At 47.9% G+C, this 17,852-nt stretch overlaps 1 protein-coding gene across 2 annotated transcripts in view; it reads left to right on the top strand.

Moving 5' to 3' along the window:
* The window catches only part of COLQ (collagen like tail subunit of asymmetric acetylcholinesterase), a 320,011-nt gene that overhangs the window by 208,775 nt on the left and 93,384 nt on the right, over positions 1-17,852 (top strand). For both annotated transcript variants that reach the window (XM_069648914.1, XM_069648915.1), the window contains exons 8-9: positions 3,187-3,213; positions 4,821-4,865. In XM_069648914.1, coding sequence (XP_069505015.1) covers positions 3,187-3,213; positions 4,821-4,865 — 72 coding nt within the window. The remainder of the gene's footprint in view (positions 1-3,186; positions 3,214-4,820; positions 4,866-17,852) is intronic.

The raw sequence follows: 17,852 nt of genomic DNA on the forward strand, positions 1-17,852 counted from the left end.
TCGGTTCTCATCACACTAAAAGCACACATTTAGAAAAAAAGAGAAAAATATAATTATTTATTAATTTATTTTGAGGCTCATATAGCGCGCCAAGCCCACAGGCATCTGGGCGCTTTCTCACAGAAGAGGAATGTTACAGTTGCAATTGTTACACTAAGTATATATACAAGACAGACATAATGCATTGTATTAGCAGTACAGGTAGGAAATGGAAAAGAGAATATTTACAGTATTTAAGTGGGAGCAGGAGGAGTGCTGTGGCGTGCTTGGGCGAGTGATGCGTAATCTGTAGATGTGGGAGGGGTGCATTAGTTACCAAGGCTTTGAGTAAAGAGGTGCGTTTTGAGTTTTCTACGGAATATCCAGAAGGATTCTTGTGCTCTGAGTGGGAGCGGCAGTGAGTTCCAGAGTTTGCTGGCAATCGGGGGGAAGCTACTACCCGCTGCTTTTTGGAGCTTGAACCTGGGAATAGCGAGGAGGTGTTGGTAGGCTGCTCTGGTCGGTCTTGCACGCTGTGTCATGGCAAATTTGTCAGACAGGTAAGCAGGGCTCTTCTGGTGAAGACATTTGTGAGTTAGGCTGAGTGATTTAAACATGAAACGTTCATGCCCCGGCAGCCAGTGTTACTTGTGTCTTATTGCTGATATGTGTGCTGAGCTGGGGATGTTAAGCGTGGCTCTGAGAGCCTCATTTTGAAAGACCTGTAGATTCCTCATATTCTGGATCTTAGTACCGGCATATACGGCGTTACAGTAGTCGAGGCGAGTTAGGACTAATGCTCTGGCTAGAGTAATACAGCTGTCAGGTGTGAGGAATTGTCTGCATGCGTTGATGAGTTTGCATGTGTAGGTAGTGGCTGATGTGGTGGCGTTTATTAAGGGTGAGCGAGGAGTCCAAGTCGAACCCTAGTGTTTTTACCTTGTTAGTAACTTTGATGGTGTTTCCATCGATGTTGAAGGAATTTAAGTCATCATTAAGTTTGGCAAGCCTGTGTTGAGAGCTTATGAGGGGCAACTCGGTCTTGTCATCATTTAAGCATAGTCCATGTTGCCTCATCCGAGCTTGAATGGTGAGGTATATGGTATTGAGAGGGGTTGTGTCAGCGTCGAATCACAGACCTCCACCAGCAGCGTACTATTGACGTTTGAATGCGCCCCGCCTCTTCGTCTCAATTTAGCGAGTTTTAGCATGTTGGAAGTTCTAGTTTTAAAAAGCACATACTTGCATGTGAACATGTGTGTCTTTCTGGTTCCACATTAATAGAAATGTGTGCAGTGGCGGGTGCCGTCTACTTCTGAATGCTGGCCCAACACCCGGTGTGAATGCAACACTGGGGCGCGCTTGCTGACATCAGAAAGTAAAAAACAAGCTGTGTATTTTATGCCTGTGTCTACCCAGGGACTCATTCTGATAACAGAAAGTGGAGTTTACAGCAGAAGGAAGGGGGTGAATTTGAATTGAGCTAAAACATATGGGGGTTAGGGAACACTAAATGTCTGGGATTCATCTCACAGTGGGGAGGGTGGGTCAAAGTGCAGTCCAGAAATGTGCTTGTCTGAAGCTTCAGCAATATGCACTGTTTCACATGTGCCCCCTGCTGGTCTGTGCTGTGGGAAACAGCACTCTATGGTTCAGCACTCTCTGATCCTCTGCAAAGCTGGCAGCTGGACCTTGGGATTGGTAATAGGAAAGTCTCTTGGTGTTTGTGTGTGGAGTTGGAGACTGAGGTTGATAATCAGGTGTGTTCCGGGCCTCGGTGCAGTGGAATCCCGGGGGTTATAGTACAAGAGTCTCTGTGTATCTCTCAGGGTTGGACTGGCCTATAGGTCTGGCCTATAGGAAACTCTGGAGACGTCCTGGTAGGCTTCTGCACCCTAGTCAGGGATGGACTGGTCTATAGGAAACTCTGGAGACGTCCCGGTTAGCCTCTGCACCATGGTCAGGGGTGTACTGACCTATAGGAAACTGGGGAGATGTCCCAGTAGGCCTCTGCACCCTGGCCAGGAATGGAGTGGCCTATAGGAAACTCTGGAGACGTCCTGGTAGGCTTCTGCACCCTGGTCCTCTTTTGCGTGGTATTTCCAAATGTTCCCATAGGAAAAGGGTTAGGGTTTTGCTGAAAATGTGTAATATGGGGCAACTTTCAAAAATTGTTTCCAGGACCTCTTTTGGTTCCCAGTCCACCCCTGGTATCTGTTCAGTAGACCACCTGGGTTCATAGTATTTTATCATCTAGGCCTCTGTGCAGTGTGGCATTGTGGGTAACTGTATAACAGTCTCAGAGCACCTAAACAGTACACCACGGGATCTCATTGTGCATTTATCCGCTAGACCTGTGTGCAGTGGCACACTAGGGCTAAGTGCACAACAGTGTGAGTATTTGTGCAGTGGAACAGTGGGATACATAGTAGAACGCTCTCTTGACCTCTTTGTAGTGAGACAGTGAGGAATAGTACAGCAGTCTCTGGGAGTCTCGGCCGTAGCACATTGGTGGTTCCTGCACAGCACTCCCTGGATTTGTCCGCACACAGGGGGTGCTGTAATTTATTTATTTTCTATTTTATTGTTTGTTCGTTAGGTGCTTCTACAATAAGAAATACTGTTTCAAAGAGCGCACAGGACAGGGAGGGAGCAGGAGTGGGAAATACATTGAAATATATTAAAAACACAACACATAAGAGCATGTGGGGGAACAGGACAAACCTACTATGCCTTGTGAGTATTCAGAACGTGCAAGTGCAGCAAGGAAGAAGGCAGGGGGTCAGTGCAGTGGAGCCTGAGTTCACGGGTGAGCCACAGATCTAGTGCTAGGAATGTTGAGTACTATACGGCCAGAGCCGCAAGGGGTGTAAGTGCGAGCCACCAGGGCGGAGGGTGTAAGTGCAGGTGCAGATAGACAGGAGGTGGGCCAATTGGGTGCAGGAGGTCAGGGCCCGAGGGTGCATAAGGGCCCAGGACACCAATCACAGAAACTGTGGGATTAGCAGGAGAGGGAAGAAGGAGGAGGTAAAGAGGAGAGTCTTAAGGAGGTTTTCGGGATTTAAGAAGTTCACTGTAACACTGATTGCGCTGGTTGACTGCTGCATGCGGTTTTTCTTCCTACATGTGGGGGATGGGCTTGTTCCCTGTTTGCAATGGCCTCTACCATGAAGTGTAAACTCAGTCCATGTTTCTATCTCAATGCAGGGGTTTCCTGGAGCAAAGGCAGAAAAGGTGAGTGCTGTTGCCACCTCTACATTGCATGGCATACCGTCGCTACGCTGCATGCCCAAGTGGTGAATAATGCTGGTGAGAAGCATGCATGGGAGCCAAATGAAGGCACCACCAGGGTCTTGAAACATGCATGGGAGCTACATCAAGGCACCACCAGGGCCTAGAAACATGCATGGGAGCTATATCAAGGCACCACTGGGACATTGAAACATGCATGGGAGCCAGATGAAGGCACCACCAGGGCCTTGAAACATGCATGGGAGCTATATCAAGGCACCACCAGGGCCTTGGAACATGCATGGGAGCTATATCAAGGCACCACTGGGACATTGAAACATGCATGGGAGCTATATCAAGGAACCACTGGGACATTGAAACATGCATGGGAGCCATATCAAGGCACCACTGTGACCTTGAAACATGCATGGGAGCCATATCAAGGCACTGCGGGACCTTGAAACATGCATGGGAGCCATATCAGGGCACCACCGGGACCTTGAAACTTGCATGGGAGCCATATCAGGGCCCCACCGGGACCTTGAAACATGCATGTGAGCCATATCAGCGCCCGACCGGGACCTTGTAACATGCATGGGAGCCATATCAGCGCCCGACCGGGACCCTGAAACATGCATGGGAGCCATATCAGGGCCCCACTGGGACCCTGAAACATGCATGCGAGCCATATCAGGGCCCCACCGGGACCTTGTAACATGCATGGGAGCCATATCAGGGCACCACCAGGACCCCCCTCAACCACTTTTGTGTTGCAGGAGACCACTGGGTGTCCGAATCATGAGTCCAACCCCATTAACCAAAGCCTTTCTGCTCACCCTATTGTCTGGCTGCACTGTGCATGTTAACCCCGCCTCACTCGAATAATTGGTGCTCTATGTTTACATGGACGTGTTGGGTGCCATTTACTTGAATGTGGAGGCAATAGTTGCCACGATGCTCTAAAGCGCGGCCGGGGCTCTGTTATGAACACACTACCCACTGGGGCGGGGCAGTAGATATCAGCAGGATCGACCTCATTGTCGGCTACCGTATTCCCAAAATATCCAGGTTATCTGCTAGGCAACTGCACGCTTGCCCTGCGTGCAGTGGTGCAGCAGAGCGCGCGCCTCACCATAAGAGAGTCCATCTCACAGCACTGTCAGCCTTTCTTGGCAGCCGCCATTGCGCGATCTCCATAACTTCCTGTGGGCCCATCAGTCTGTCTCTCTCCTTACATTTCCTGATTAAAGCTTTGGCTTCACAGTAACAAATAAATGCAAACTTTTGCTGATTTTACAAACTTAATGTTTTACTTTCCTTCACCTCAACATCAACTTTGTGAGTACCAGCTTGTTGGTGCATGTCGTGGACTGGCATGACGAGGTAGCACTCGTTTCCTGCTTCTAAGCGCAAGATAAAGGATTTACTGCATTCCAGAGAGGCAGTCCTTCCTTTACGGCGCCTGGAAAGCAGGAGGAGACAGAATGCCATTGCCACTGGCACTCCCGGTGGCTGATTGCTGTCATTGCAGTCTCGATGGAGCACATAGCGGCCTGCAGAAGAGTACATTACTAAAACTAACAAGGTTTCTTTCTGCTGTTGTTTTTTAGGGAGTAAAGGGAGACCGCGGTGACTTCGGCCCAAAAGGAGACCAGGTAACAGGCGAGAAGGAGCTTAAATAGAATCGGGGGTGGGTGACTCTGCCAGTGGGACAAGTGATCAGGCTAAGCTTGGGTGGGTGTAGTTTGGGGGGGGGTCTTGGGTGTGACAATGGGGCATTTAAGGGACAAATATATTGTGTTTCTTTTTTTACCTGTTTCTCATTGACTGTTGGGACTGTTAGCCGGTCAGATAGCACAGTGAGCTAAGCGCTCGCCCCTGTTATCTGTGCGTAGCCTGCTGTGGCAGTTTCAAACCCCGGCGGGTCGATACATTGAGTACCACTCTGTATGGATAGTAATGTCTTCTGTTACTTCAGTGCTCGGAGACCTATGGGTGTGTAGCGTGATATAAGACATGTATTATTGAGTTTTTGGATGTTTGATTCTTTGGCTGGAAACCACCTTGTCTCCTCAACAGATAGTACTCAAAATGGTGTCTGGCCTGGCGGCACCCTATGCCCATCAAGTCTGCAAATCATGATGGCGAGATAGGTTTCATGGTGCACACTATATGTCATGGAAAACACCCTGGTCAGCCAGCCCAGGAGGTGTACAAATATCAAATCTGCAGCCAATTAAGTGGCGTGAATGCGTGAGTATGAAGGGGACTCATTGGGCTGGTCCCTCTTGAGTCAATCTCATGAAACATGTTCTTCCTTCCTGATCTAAGATGTCACTTTTCAGCCACAAGATGGCCACATTTACACTGCGATTTTCAGGGGCAAGACCGAACCCTGATTTTTATTTACAGTATGTCCCAGACAATATACAGAAGAAAAACGAACCGCCACGGACACCAACGAGTAGAGTTTTGAGGAATTGTTTCCGTCGACTCCATGCCAAAAGCATAGTGCACTTATGTGCCACTTAACAGCCGGAGAGGCATCCACGTCCTTGCAGCGCACCGGTGGCATTTAAGATATACACCTCTATATCCAAAACTACGGCACTCATGCTGGTGGCAGGGTAAACTTTAATGAAAGGTTATGCCTACATTTAGGCAAAGGGCATGGCGCTATCTATGGTCACAACCGCCACATTCCGATTGATATCGCACATGTGTCAGCTGCTGTGAGCCTGCTCCACTATGCGAGGTGATGTGGGTTCTGGTCAGAGGGGTGTAGCCCGCTAAATGGCAGGAGGAGAACCTGGAAGGCTGGGCCTCCTTTGTGATCTCTTTGTGAGGGCTGGGAACAACCACCACCTGAGACAGCCATACAGCAGGCAGCTGTCCTGGGCTTGGACATCAAGGGAGCCTCACACCAGGGTGCTGCATCTCCGAAGGCCTTTGCTCTCAGTAAGAAAGGAAGGAGCAGGATAATGATAGGCAGGAATGTTCTGGTCAATGGGAGAAGGTTTCCATCATTTTTATTCTCACTCACCCCTCTCTTTCCTGTCACCCCCACTTCCTCTGGAGCAAAGCACTTTGAGTGTGACATCAATAGGGTGAAGTCCACTCCATCCCGGAACTGGAATTGAACAACTAAGGCATGGATATCCAAGGGCAGATGGTCTGGAGGGGGTGCGAGGGTGGTAGGGAGAGAATGAATGGTAGAAGAAACGTGAGTGTGGGATGCCTAGTAATAAGGTGAGTTAGAGGAGGAGTAAGAGCTGTAAGTGTTAGTGGAGTTTGTGGTAGAGAAGGGGACACAGAGAGGCAGGAGAAAGCTGTTGCCAGTAACCACGATGCAGTAATTCAGGTAATACAGGGTCACTAGCAGCCAAGAGGCAGAAATGAAGGTAATACAGGGCCACTAGCAGCCATAATGTAGTAATACAGGTAATTAAGGGCCATTAGAACCCTGTGCGGGGGAGTGAGACAATCAGGTGGCTAGGAATGCGGGCTTGAACCACAGATGCAAGCCCGCGTTCCAGACAGCCTAATGGCCGGTTATGCCTGCCGCCATCTCCCCCTCACCTGCAACCCTTCCCACCCCCACTCACCTTCTTACGGCTGCGGTGGCATTCACTGCTGCAGCCGCTCCTTCTTCCTTGCTCCAGCTGGCTGCCATCGAAAGGGAAGAGGGGCTCCTTTCCATGGCGGCCATCTTTGTAAAGGATTTTGCTTTTTTTTTTGTTACTGCTTTGGCAAACTGGGGTGCTGATAGCCTTAAGCCCCCGTTCCAAGGGCTGGAATGGGGGTTAATGGCCCAGAGCCCTCGTTATCGATTGGGCCGATAACTTGGGCTGCGGGGCCGTTAACCCCCGTTCCAGCCCTTGGAACGGGGACTAAATGCCATATTAGCAGCCAAGATGCAGTGATTCAGGTAATAAATGGCCACTAGCAGCCACGAAGCAGTAATTCAAACAATACAGGGCCACTAGCATCCACGATGCAGTAATTCAGGGCCACTAGCAGCCACGATGCTATACCGCAGTGGGCCCCTTGACAGGCTAAGGACGCGAGGAAGTGGACCTGCGTTCTTAGTGTGCCCCAGGGGTTGCTGAGGATGGGCCCATCATCCGCATTTATGTGGTTAAAGCCTCCCTCGTATCGATGATGGTCTGGTGTGACTGCAATGCCCATCTAAACATGTATGGCTACCATTTTGGTCAGTAATGAGTGATGGCATCGTGGTTACGGAGAAAGGTATATTTTTTAAATGTATGATAATAATGTTAAAAGCTCAGCCTGTCTAAAAAAAGGTAGATGCCCCTCTTCATGGAAGACCAAAGATGCTGCCATCTCTGCCCACTGCCTTGCCCTTTGAGCAGAGTCGATTCTATTGCAACCATTGCTGGGATCATCAAGGGCCATGGGCCCTCAGGGGACCAAGACTCTGGTGCCTAATAATGCTGACCTGACAAATGGTGGGAAACAGATGAACTGATACAAATGTGCTGCTACTCTCTGTACCCTCTATGATAGCAATGTGCTGCTACTCTCTGCAACCTCTATAATAGCAATGTACGACTACTCTCTGTAACCTCTATGATAGCAATGTGCCGCTACTCTCTGTAACCTCTATGATAGCAATGTGCCGCTACTCTCTCTACTCTCTATGATAGCAATGTGCCACTACTCTCTGTGCCCTCTATGATAGTAATGTGCCGCTACTCTCTGTACCCTCTATGATAGCAATGTGCTGCTACTCTCTGCAACCTCTATGATATCAATGTGCCTCTACTTTCTGTAATCTCTATGATAGCAATGTGCAGCTACTCTCTGTACCCTCTATGATAGCAATGTGCCGCTACTGTCTGTACCCTCTATGATAGCAATGTGCCTCTACTCTCTGTGCCCTCTATGATAGCAATGTGCCGCTACTTTCTGTACCCTCTATGATAGCAATGTGCTGCTACTCTCTGCAACCTCTATGATAGCAATGTGCCGCTACTCTCTGTAACCTCTATTATAGCAATGCGCCTCTACTCTCTGTGCTCTCTATGATAGCAATGTGCCGCTACTCTCTGTAACCTCTAATATAGCAATGTGCCTCTACTCTCTGTGCCCTCTATGATAGCAATGTGCCGCTACTCTCTGTACCCTCTATTATAGCAATGTGCCGCTAATCTCTGTACCCTCTATGATAGCAATGTGCTGCTACTCTCTGCAACCTCTATGATAGCAATGTACTACTACTCTCTGTAACCTCTATGATAGCAATGTGCCGCTACTCTCTATAACCTCTATGATAGCAATGTGCCGCTACTCTGTCTACTCTCTATGATAGCAATGTGCCGCTACTCTCTGTACCCTCTATGATAGCAATGTGCTGCTACTCTCTGCAACCTCTATGATAGTGTCGGGGGGAAATTCTCCCGGGGTCGGCTGGGCCGACCTCGGACCTCCAGGCAGGGAGGCTCCAACTCCTCCCGTATATCCCAAAAGAGATAGAGTATGAGACACACGCAAGAAGCAAGGTGAATCTGCTGTTTATTAAACAAAACGGCAGGGATGGGTCAAGGATCGTACGCGTCCGTCCTGACACTCTCTCAGCATCGTGGGGCTCGCAGGCCCTTTTTACCTAAGTATGACGCGCTACTTGCGTCACCTGAGAAAGTTAGCAAAAAACCTATCGCCACTCTGGATTGGTTCCCCGAGTGGTAGGGTTAGTATAACATACGTATAGAGAACGTTGTTATTGGTTAAGGGTCAGTCAGGTGGTATACTTGGGTTGTCCCTTCAATTTGATACATAAAATTTGTTACATGAAGACCCCTGAGGATTGGTTAATGTTAATGGCGTCAGTGATAAAAGGCCCATGTTCTGATTGGTTCACCCGCGAGCCCCCCAGTCTGGGACCATCGCTGTTCCCAGCTCGCGGTGCACCTGTCACTTGCAACAATGTTTCACTATGGGTATGTGCAGACAATGTGAGGATTTATTCATAAGCAGGAAGGCCGACTACTCCCACCGCCGCAGATGTCCATTGAGTCGCTTAATTCTATCTGCCTGTGTCTTGAGACGGGGGATCCAGGCGCCTTCTTCCTTCTGGGCTTGGCACCCTATCAAGTTCGGCTTGGTCACGTGAGGTAGGGACCGTGGTTGAGGCAGAATTCTGCACAATTAATATTGCATTTATCACTGTGTGCCTGGCTTATCTTGCAGGTGCGACCTTGGCGTCGGCTTGCGGAATGAGAGTTTGCAACGTTGTGCCCTTGACTGTCTGCTTTCGCTGGGCTCATTCTGCAGGGTCAGCAACCTAACTCTTGCTCATTCAATGTTCATGGAGGCTTTTGCTTGCGGCCTCATTGGGCCTGGTGCATAGGTGGACCGTTTAATACACAGGTTCTTTAGGTTATGGTATCATATCGCTTCATCTCCAGTATCGTGTCTTCGTTATATTTCTCATTATGGTACATGGTTTAGAAGAAGCGTGAGCAAGCCTTTTTAGATGAGTTCATTATGCGTCTTGCGTTTCTGCATTTGAAAAGCCTATGTGGAAAATAATAAAGATGCACGTCCGTGGGTGTGTCCGTCGCCTATGTCATAGCACTGAGTATGTTCTTCGTGTGGATTGGTGTGGGAGTGTCCGGTGTGTATGTTTGCACGGGTGTGCTGACCGTTGGCTAGGTCGTCATGGCATCTCTAACGATGTGTTGATTTGGTGCTGGATGGTTTAGTCGAGTTCATCCATGCCGCAGGTGTCGGCATATGCAGGGCAGGCTGGTGGGCAGGCGGGTGGGCACGCAAGTGGGCACATCCGTATGTTCTTGTACCAGGGTATTTGGTCGTCTGGGAGATGGGCAAACTCCTCTCGTGGCGGGTGTCTGGGCCGTGATTCTTTAGGCCAGGGTTGAGAGGGGATTGGTGGGAGCCTTTTGTTCACTTTTCCCACTTCAGTCCCCCCTCTGGTCGACTTGTCGACCACAAACATATCCTTTTCCTTATCTCCTTTCACTCTCCATATTTTAGTTACTCCTCCCAGATGGCCATAGTGATTAACATGGTCTTCAAATGACCAGTACATATATCCACAGGTTCCTCCAGGTGTGCAGTATACCCATTTCCCTATGTAGCTCCTTGGGTTTCTTGGGTTTTCGAGCTTCACAGATGGTGGGTCCAGGTGGTTAGTGATGATCTGGTTGCGCAATCTCTCTCTCTCTTTTATTATTGTTCTTGTGTGTTGGCCGTCATCAGCTGGCATCAAGGGGTGCATACCGACCATTTCTATCATCTCGTCTGTGGTGCGTGCCTTCCGGGCCTTCCAAAATCTTATTATGATAAGTGCAGCTCCAGCCAAAATAATGCATCCAACTATGATCTTCAGTCCATCTGACAGCCAAGATGGCATCCATGACCATAGCGTCGAAAACCAGCTCTCATCCTTTTTTACACCTTTACTTTCATTCATCATTTTTGAGTGCATCTGGGCCAACTGTGATACTGCTCCTGTCAGTGTACCATTGTCAGCATCGTTAGCAGGAATGAATGTGCAGCATGATTGTCCTATCTTTGCGCAAACTCCTCCTTCCATTGCTGTGAGGAGGTCCAGTACATATCTGTTCTGTAGTGCTACCATCCTCACTGCTCGCAGTTCCTCTTTTATTGCGTTGAATCCATTTACTGTAGAGTTGATTGTCATCATTAGTTCCCATCTAGTTATCTGGAGCCATTTTGCGTTTGCGTAAGCCTGTAGTCCCGGATGTATTATTGAGGAGAAGAACATTGCTGCTCTGCTGAATAGTCTGTGTTCTGGCGGAATTGAAGTGAGTGCTGTTTCCGACCTTCCCCACAGGTAATTTCCTGTCAGAGGTTCTCCTTGTCTTTTCTTTCTATTCAGGACAGTGCTGTTGCCGTTGTTTCGGTGCTCTGGCCCCTTCTGAAGCTGTGCAGATCTCTTCTTCCTCTTGTTCCCTTCATCCATTTTGGGGAAGTTTGCCACATTCACATGTTTCTGGGGCACCACTAGTGATGGTACATTAACGTGTACTATTGTGCATACACCATTCCACAGAGGGGGCAGTGTGTGGTATGCATTGTCTCCACAGGCCCAGTAATGGTCCATTACTACTGCTGTTCCTGCTCCCCCCTCAGGTAGCTCTGTCACGCTTGCACAGTTGGTGTTGTATCCTACGTCCACTTCTCCTTTGTGTTGGTAGCATACCTTAGGTGCAGTCATCGGCAGTATTGTTATTGGGTCTTCATCCTTCTCTATCCACGTTAGCATGGGTACGTACTTGACCCAAGTCATCCAACATCTGTTGTTGTGTTCAGCAATAGTTGTAGTATCCTCTCTCATTACCATGTTGCTGCCAACCACTCCTGTGTCCCATTTGTCACCCAGGTACACCTTCCCTGTTATTATTATCAGTGGTCTTTCCCAACATCCTTGTTTACCAGGAACTTCAGTGGCGTACCAATCACATGGTAGGTACTGTAGTGTAACTTTCTTTGTTTCTCCTTTTTCAGGGCCACTTGTTATGTATCTGAATGCTTCAGCATGTAAACTGGCCTTGTGGTAACTCAAATAACTCTTAATGAAGTTATTTTCGTATGGGTATGTGTCTCGTGATTTCCATACCAGGTGCACCGTGTTCCCTTGAAATCTCCCTTTCGTTTGGAACAGTGCCAGGTATATTATACATCGTGCTGTTTTTTCATCTATTTCCGTGGCAACGAAAGTTCTGGAAGCACTCATGGCGTATGGGATCAATGAGCAGACGTAGCAGCTGTCTTCTGTTGTTTGTTTACCTATTTGAGGCATGTGTTGGTACCACATGTTGTTTGAGACGTGTGCTGAATTTTGTATGTAGTTGTCAATATCTTTATTGTCTGAGTATGTGCTGCGTTTAACTCTATTTCCCTTGTATGGAATTTTGCTAGTACCACCTGACGTAACACCTGTTGCAGCTGGGGGTGGGGGTATGTTAGGTTTGGGTACAGCAAAAATATTTATAGCATAACTGTTCCGCCATACAGAGGCAGCCACAAACCCGGTGATCATCAAAATCCCTATCATCTTTATTACAGAGGCTAGTCTCACCGGCATTTTACTCTTACCTTGCTGCGGTCCGGCAGCTAATTCTTGCGACGTTAAAGTTGCCCGCCTGAAAATTCTCAATATGCTTTATTAGTATTAGTTTTAGTATTAGTGTTAGTTGTTGTTTTCAAGCTCTCCCTATCAAGTAGTCATTCAGTGTCCAGGCGAAGAGCTGTTCCCACGCCAATCTAAGCGATCTATCTCTTAGGACAGGGAAGTATGGGTGGAGGTGGGGCATTGATTGTTCTATGGCCAAGAGAAGTGCTGTGTAGTAGACACGTACCCTCCTCCTTTTCAGGTACTTTGGCCTTTTTATGTAATAGAGAAATTGGTGCGATAATTCTTCAGGGTAGTTATTGTCTGAGGGTATCATCTACTCCTGGGCAGTGAACTTTGTTAGTTATCTGTTTCTTAGCAGTACAATAATACACCGTACCTGCATGTGCGAGAGAAAAAAAAAAGAGAACATTCAAGTGTTTACATGTATATGTGCAAAACAATGTCCTTCAGTTGGGTTATTACTGCAGTGGGTAGGGGGTCAATGGGCAGAGGGTTTGGGGTTCAACTGGTAGAGGTTTCTTTACTCTTTGATCGTGTGACCATGGGGTGGGGGCGGTATGGTAATTACCCCTCTTTATTTCGGTAGTTGTCTCTGGGCAATCAGGGGGGTGGCAGGGTATGGGGACACTTTGGCCGTTAGTTGTGGTAGAAGTCCCTTCCTCCGTTGGCGATGCAGTTGCTGCTCTTCCAATGGCCCTGTCGGTGACGCTAGGGCGGGTCTGGAGTTTGCAGATCTTTACTTCGTGTAGGTGATTCCAAGCACGTTTGTCCTGTAGCTTTACTGCTCTCGTTGATACTTCCTCTACCAGGTGGGGGCCAGTGAAGCGTGGCCTATTCCACTTTCTGTTGAAATTGCGGAGTAGTATGTGGTCACCTTTGGCAATTTTGCACAGTTTTCCCTTTTCCAATTCTTCATCCGCGTCTTCTTGTTGATCACTCTTAGACCCGCCCTGCGTGCGCTCGAGCTGTTGAGACACAAACACTACACTAGTAATCAAAGAAGACACATATTGGTACATTTCATCACCAAGAACACTTGCAGTACTCTCATGGTCGGTGAAAGCTCTTGATGTTGGCATCAGAGGAAGGCGCATTTGGCGTCCGGTCACCACCTCGTGAGGAGTGAGGTGGTGGGCGGATCCTGGTCTATTCCTTAGCTCAAATAGGGCTAGAGGAAGGCAATACAGCTAACTCTTCTTTGTTGTTTGCTGTATTTTTGCAATTGCCTCTTTTAATAGGCCATTCAGGAGTTCGCATAAACCGTTGGCCTGCGGGTGATATGCACATGCAAATTTATGCTTGATGTTCAGTAAGGATGTGATATGCTGGAACATCTCATTGGCGAAATGCGGCCCATTGTCTGACCGCAGTATTTCGCACACTCCCCACCTGGGGAAGACCTCCCTCACTAGGAATTTAGCTGCTCGGAATGCATCTGGGTGTGAGCAGGGCCCTGCCTCAATCCACCTCGAGAATGGGCACACAACTACAATCATATACCTATTTCCTTGACATACGTTGATCATATCAACATAGTCAATATGGATGTGTCGAAAGGGTCCCTCTGGCCGGGGTATAGTACCTTTTATCACCTTCAGCGTGTGACCGGCCGTGAACTGCTGGCATGTGAAACAATTGCTGATAAAATTTGACACATGGGAATTTAACTCGGGGCAGAACCAATCTTCCCTAATTCGTGCTGCGATTACTTCCTTGCCTGTGTGAGCTGGGTGGTGTAGTTGGCTCAGGGCGGTGTTCAATAGTGCCAGTGGCATTACCATCTTTCCAGTGCTACCCTGGTGCCATAGTGCGTCAGTTGGCGACATTGTACATCCTCTTTTTACCCATATTTCTTTTTCTGCCATTGGTGCAGCCGACGGTAGCTCCATTATCTGTGTGGCTGGGAGATGGGTGTACCCTTCTTTTATTAACATCTCCTTAGCTATTCCCCTCCCTCTCCCTCTCTCTGACTCTGGGGGGTTCCATATCTCGCCAAAATATGCAGCATACTTCGCGTGTGCGTCTGCTGCTGCATTCCCTTTTGAAATATGGTCTTCTCCATTAGTGTGTGCGGTGCATTTGACCAATGCTAATTCTTGGGGGTCATTTATTACTTCAATTAGTTCAGCCAATAAGAGGGCATGTTGCACTGGGGTGCCGTCAGCTCTCCTAAACCCTCTTCTCCTCCACTTGGACAACCCTGAGTGGACAGTAGATGTGACATATGCACTGTCGGAATATATGGTCACTCGCTTGTCAAAGCTTTCCTTCAACGCCAAGATCAGTGCGACCAATTCCGCTGCTTGGGCAGAGAAATGCTGTGGTAATTGTACACATTTCATCGCCACACACACCGGTACCTCTGTCATTTTTACCACTGCTGCCCCAGTTCTCCTAATCCCGTCACTTTGGTCAATTGTTGATGACCCATCAATGAACAAGAGATCACCTCCGTCTAGAGCATTCTCTTCAACCCTTCTAGTGCATGAATACATTTCAGTAATCTTTGTACAATTGTGTGCATAGTCTCCTTCCTCAATTGCTTCTGCTATAAACCTTGCAGGGTTGACCGTGCTGCATCTAACAATTGATAGTTCAGCTCTAGATAATATAATCTCATAACCTGACGCCCTCTGCGTTGTTAGTGTGGACTTAGGCTTGTTCAATATTGCAAATAGTGCATGTTCCACAAATAGGGTGGTTGGGCACCCCATGGTGATTGCTGATGCTTTCTCTACCGCAAAGGCAGCTGTGGCAAGACCTTGTTCGCAAGGGAAATGACCTAACATCACAGGATCTAAGTGGCCGCTGTAAAACGCTACTGGTTTGTAGCCCATGCTTGTTTTTTGAGCCAACACTGCTTTCATTACTGTTGAGTCACAATGTGAAAATATAAAAAATTGTCGTTCATAATCTGGGGTGGCCAGTACCGGAGCGGTTGATATTGCATCTTTCAGTTCATCAAAAGCCTCTTTCATTTCCATTGTCCACCCCAACTTTTTCTCCCCTTTGTTAGCTTCTTTTAACCCCTCAAGTAAGGGTCCTATGTATGAGCTGTAATCAAATACCAATGCTCTGCAGTAGTTGCACAGGCCAAGGAACTGATGTAATTCTCTCACTGTTTGTGGCAATGGCGTTTTTAAAATTGCCTGTGCTCTTTGTGGTGCAATCTGTCTTCAATATTGGGATATGAGCTGTCCAATGTAAAGTACTTGTTCCTGACAGTATTGTAGCTTTTCCTTGTCTACCTTGTAACCTTTTTCAGCCAATATTGTCAGCATCTTTAATGAGTCCTCTCTGCATCTTTTTTCGTTTGTGCTGCAAATGATTATGTCGTCAACATACTGTAACACTGTGCTTTCTACTTCAATGTTACCCAAATCCATCTGTATTACTCTGTTCAATATTGAGGGTGACTCGCAGTACCCTTGTGGCAATCTGGTGTGTTTCCACTTTGTGTTTCTGTAAGTGAAGCTTGTCAGATCTTGTGAGTCTGGGTGCAGGGGTATTGAGAAAAAGGCATTTTTAAGGTCGATCACTGTAAACCGTGATGCCTCTGCTGGAATGCCGCACAATATTGTGGCCGGGTTTGCTGCTATGGGGTATTCTGCTTCCACTATGTTGTTCAAAGGCCTGAGGTCCTGTATGAAGCGCCAAGATCCACCTTTAGCCTTGCGCACTGGGTATACAGCTGTGTTGCATGGAGATTCTGATGGGACCAATATGCAATTATTTATAAGGGCCGTTATTGTTTCACATATGCCCTCATCTGCCTCTTTTGATAGTTGGTACTGTTTCACTCTGAGGAGTATTGCACCCTTTTTCAATTTTATTCTTACCCCCCCTATGCTTTTTATGCACCTCACGTCATAGGGGCTAGTAGTCCATAATGATGTGGGTACTTTTGCCATATCCTCCTCAAAAAAAGGAACTGGGGTGGACGTGGGTGCCTCAAGTGCCATTGCAATTTTCTGTGCCACCTGTTTGTACGTCACCCTTAGCCATATTTCCACACTCATCATAAATACCATTTCACCTTCTTCCTTTTCTCCTGTGACGAGCTCCTCATCTGACACCTGGGTGAGTCTGCATCCCTCTGCTAGTGCTATCACTGCCCTCCATGCTCTTCCTTCTCTATCTTGGGCATGCACTGCAATGTAATCAGTGGTTGCTATAATGCTCTCTATGTCCACTGAAATCACCTTTCCTTCTGGTTCGTTGGCTGGTGTTTCTGGTCTAAACAAGTAGGCTGCTGGCCTCCTCCAGATCTTTCCCTCTATCCCTGGCATCCATGCAAATGCCATGTCCGTCCCGTACTGGAACAGTTCACCATCTACTGGCTCAGCCCTAATCACTGTCTGTCCACAGTAGGCCTTCATAATCTGTCGTGCAGTGAGCATGTTAATTCCTGGAGTGGAGGAAATTATGCCATCCTCCGTAAAGGAGATCATCATATTCAACCTGCTCATTATGTCTCTCCCCATTATATTTACTGGTGAGGCCCTAGAATATAAAAGTGGGACTGACATGTCATAATCTCCTATTGATAAGGGAATGTTATCAGTAAAGGGAACCAACCCCTTAGCCCCAGAGAATCCTTGGGTGTTCATGGCTTCACCTGACATCTTAAATTTACCTTCCCTTATGCAAGACCGGGTCGCCCCGGTGTCAACAAGGAATGATAATTTTTTGTCACCTATCGTTACCTCTATGCGTGGTTCCTCCGCACTATTAGGTGTTACCAACAGGATGGGACACACCAAGGTCGTCTGTGGGCTGTCCTATTGGGGGTATAATGATTGACCACTTCCCGTGTAAGGGTTGTGTCCCAGGACTGTCACCCTACCCAGTTGTGTTTGCTGTAGTTGGGTATTGGTTGAGGTTATGTTATGGTCTTGGACTTGTGCAGGTGGCTGTACTTGCTGTGCTGGATATGTCAGTGGCTGTTGTTGTGTTACTAGTTGTTGCTGTCCATTTCCCTGTTGCAATGTCTGCTGTTGCTGGATGCCCTGCTGTTCCTGTGTGAGCTCTTGTTGTCCCTGTTCACTCCACAACGGTGTGCCTGGTCTCACTCTACACGTACGTGACACGTGGCCTACCAATCCACAAATCCAACACACCAGTGGTTCCCTGTTCTGCCATGGAAAGCTTCCTGTGTTGTCCTGGTATACTGGGTGCCCGGTGGGGTAGGAATTTCTAAGTCCCTCCACCTGTTGTGGTGTGTTAAATCCATATCCTCTCCCTCTCATTATTCCTCCCCTTCCCCGGTTGTAATTATAATACCCAGCCCCTGGCGTTGAGTATCCTCCTCCCATGTTAATCGTGTATGGTTGGAGTGGCGGCATCTGTTGTGTTACAGTCTGCGATGATTGTATTTGGGAGGGGTCTTGTGCAGCCACTACTTGTGTGGGGCTTTGAGTTACTGTGGCAGGTGTAGTTATTAGTGCGCCTTCCATCATGTATTTAGTGAGTTTCTTCTGTACTAGTTTAGCCT

This window comes from Ambystoma mexicanum, chromosome 2q (assembly GCF_040938575.1).
Source record: "Ambystoma mexicanum isolate Mex_15411 chromosome 2q, UKY_AmexF1_1, whole genome shotgun sequence".
Classification (NCBI taxonomy): Eukaryota; Metazoa; Chordata; class Amphibia; order Caudata; family Ambystomatidae; genus Ambystoma; species Ambystoma mexicanum.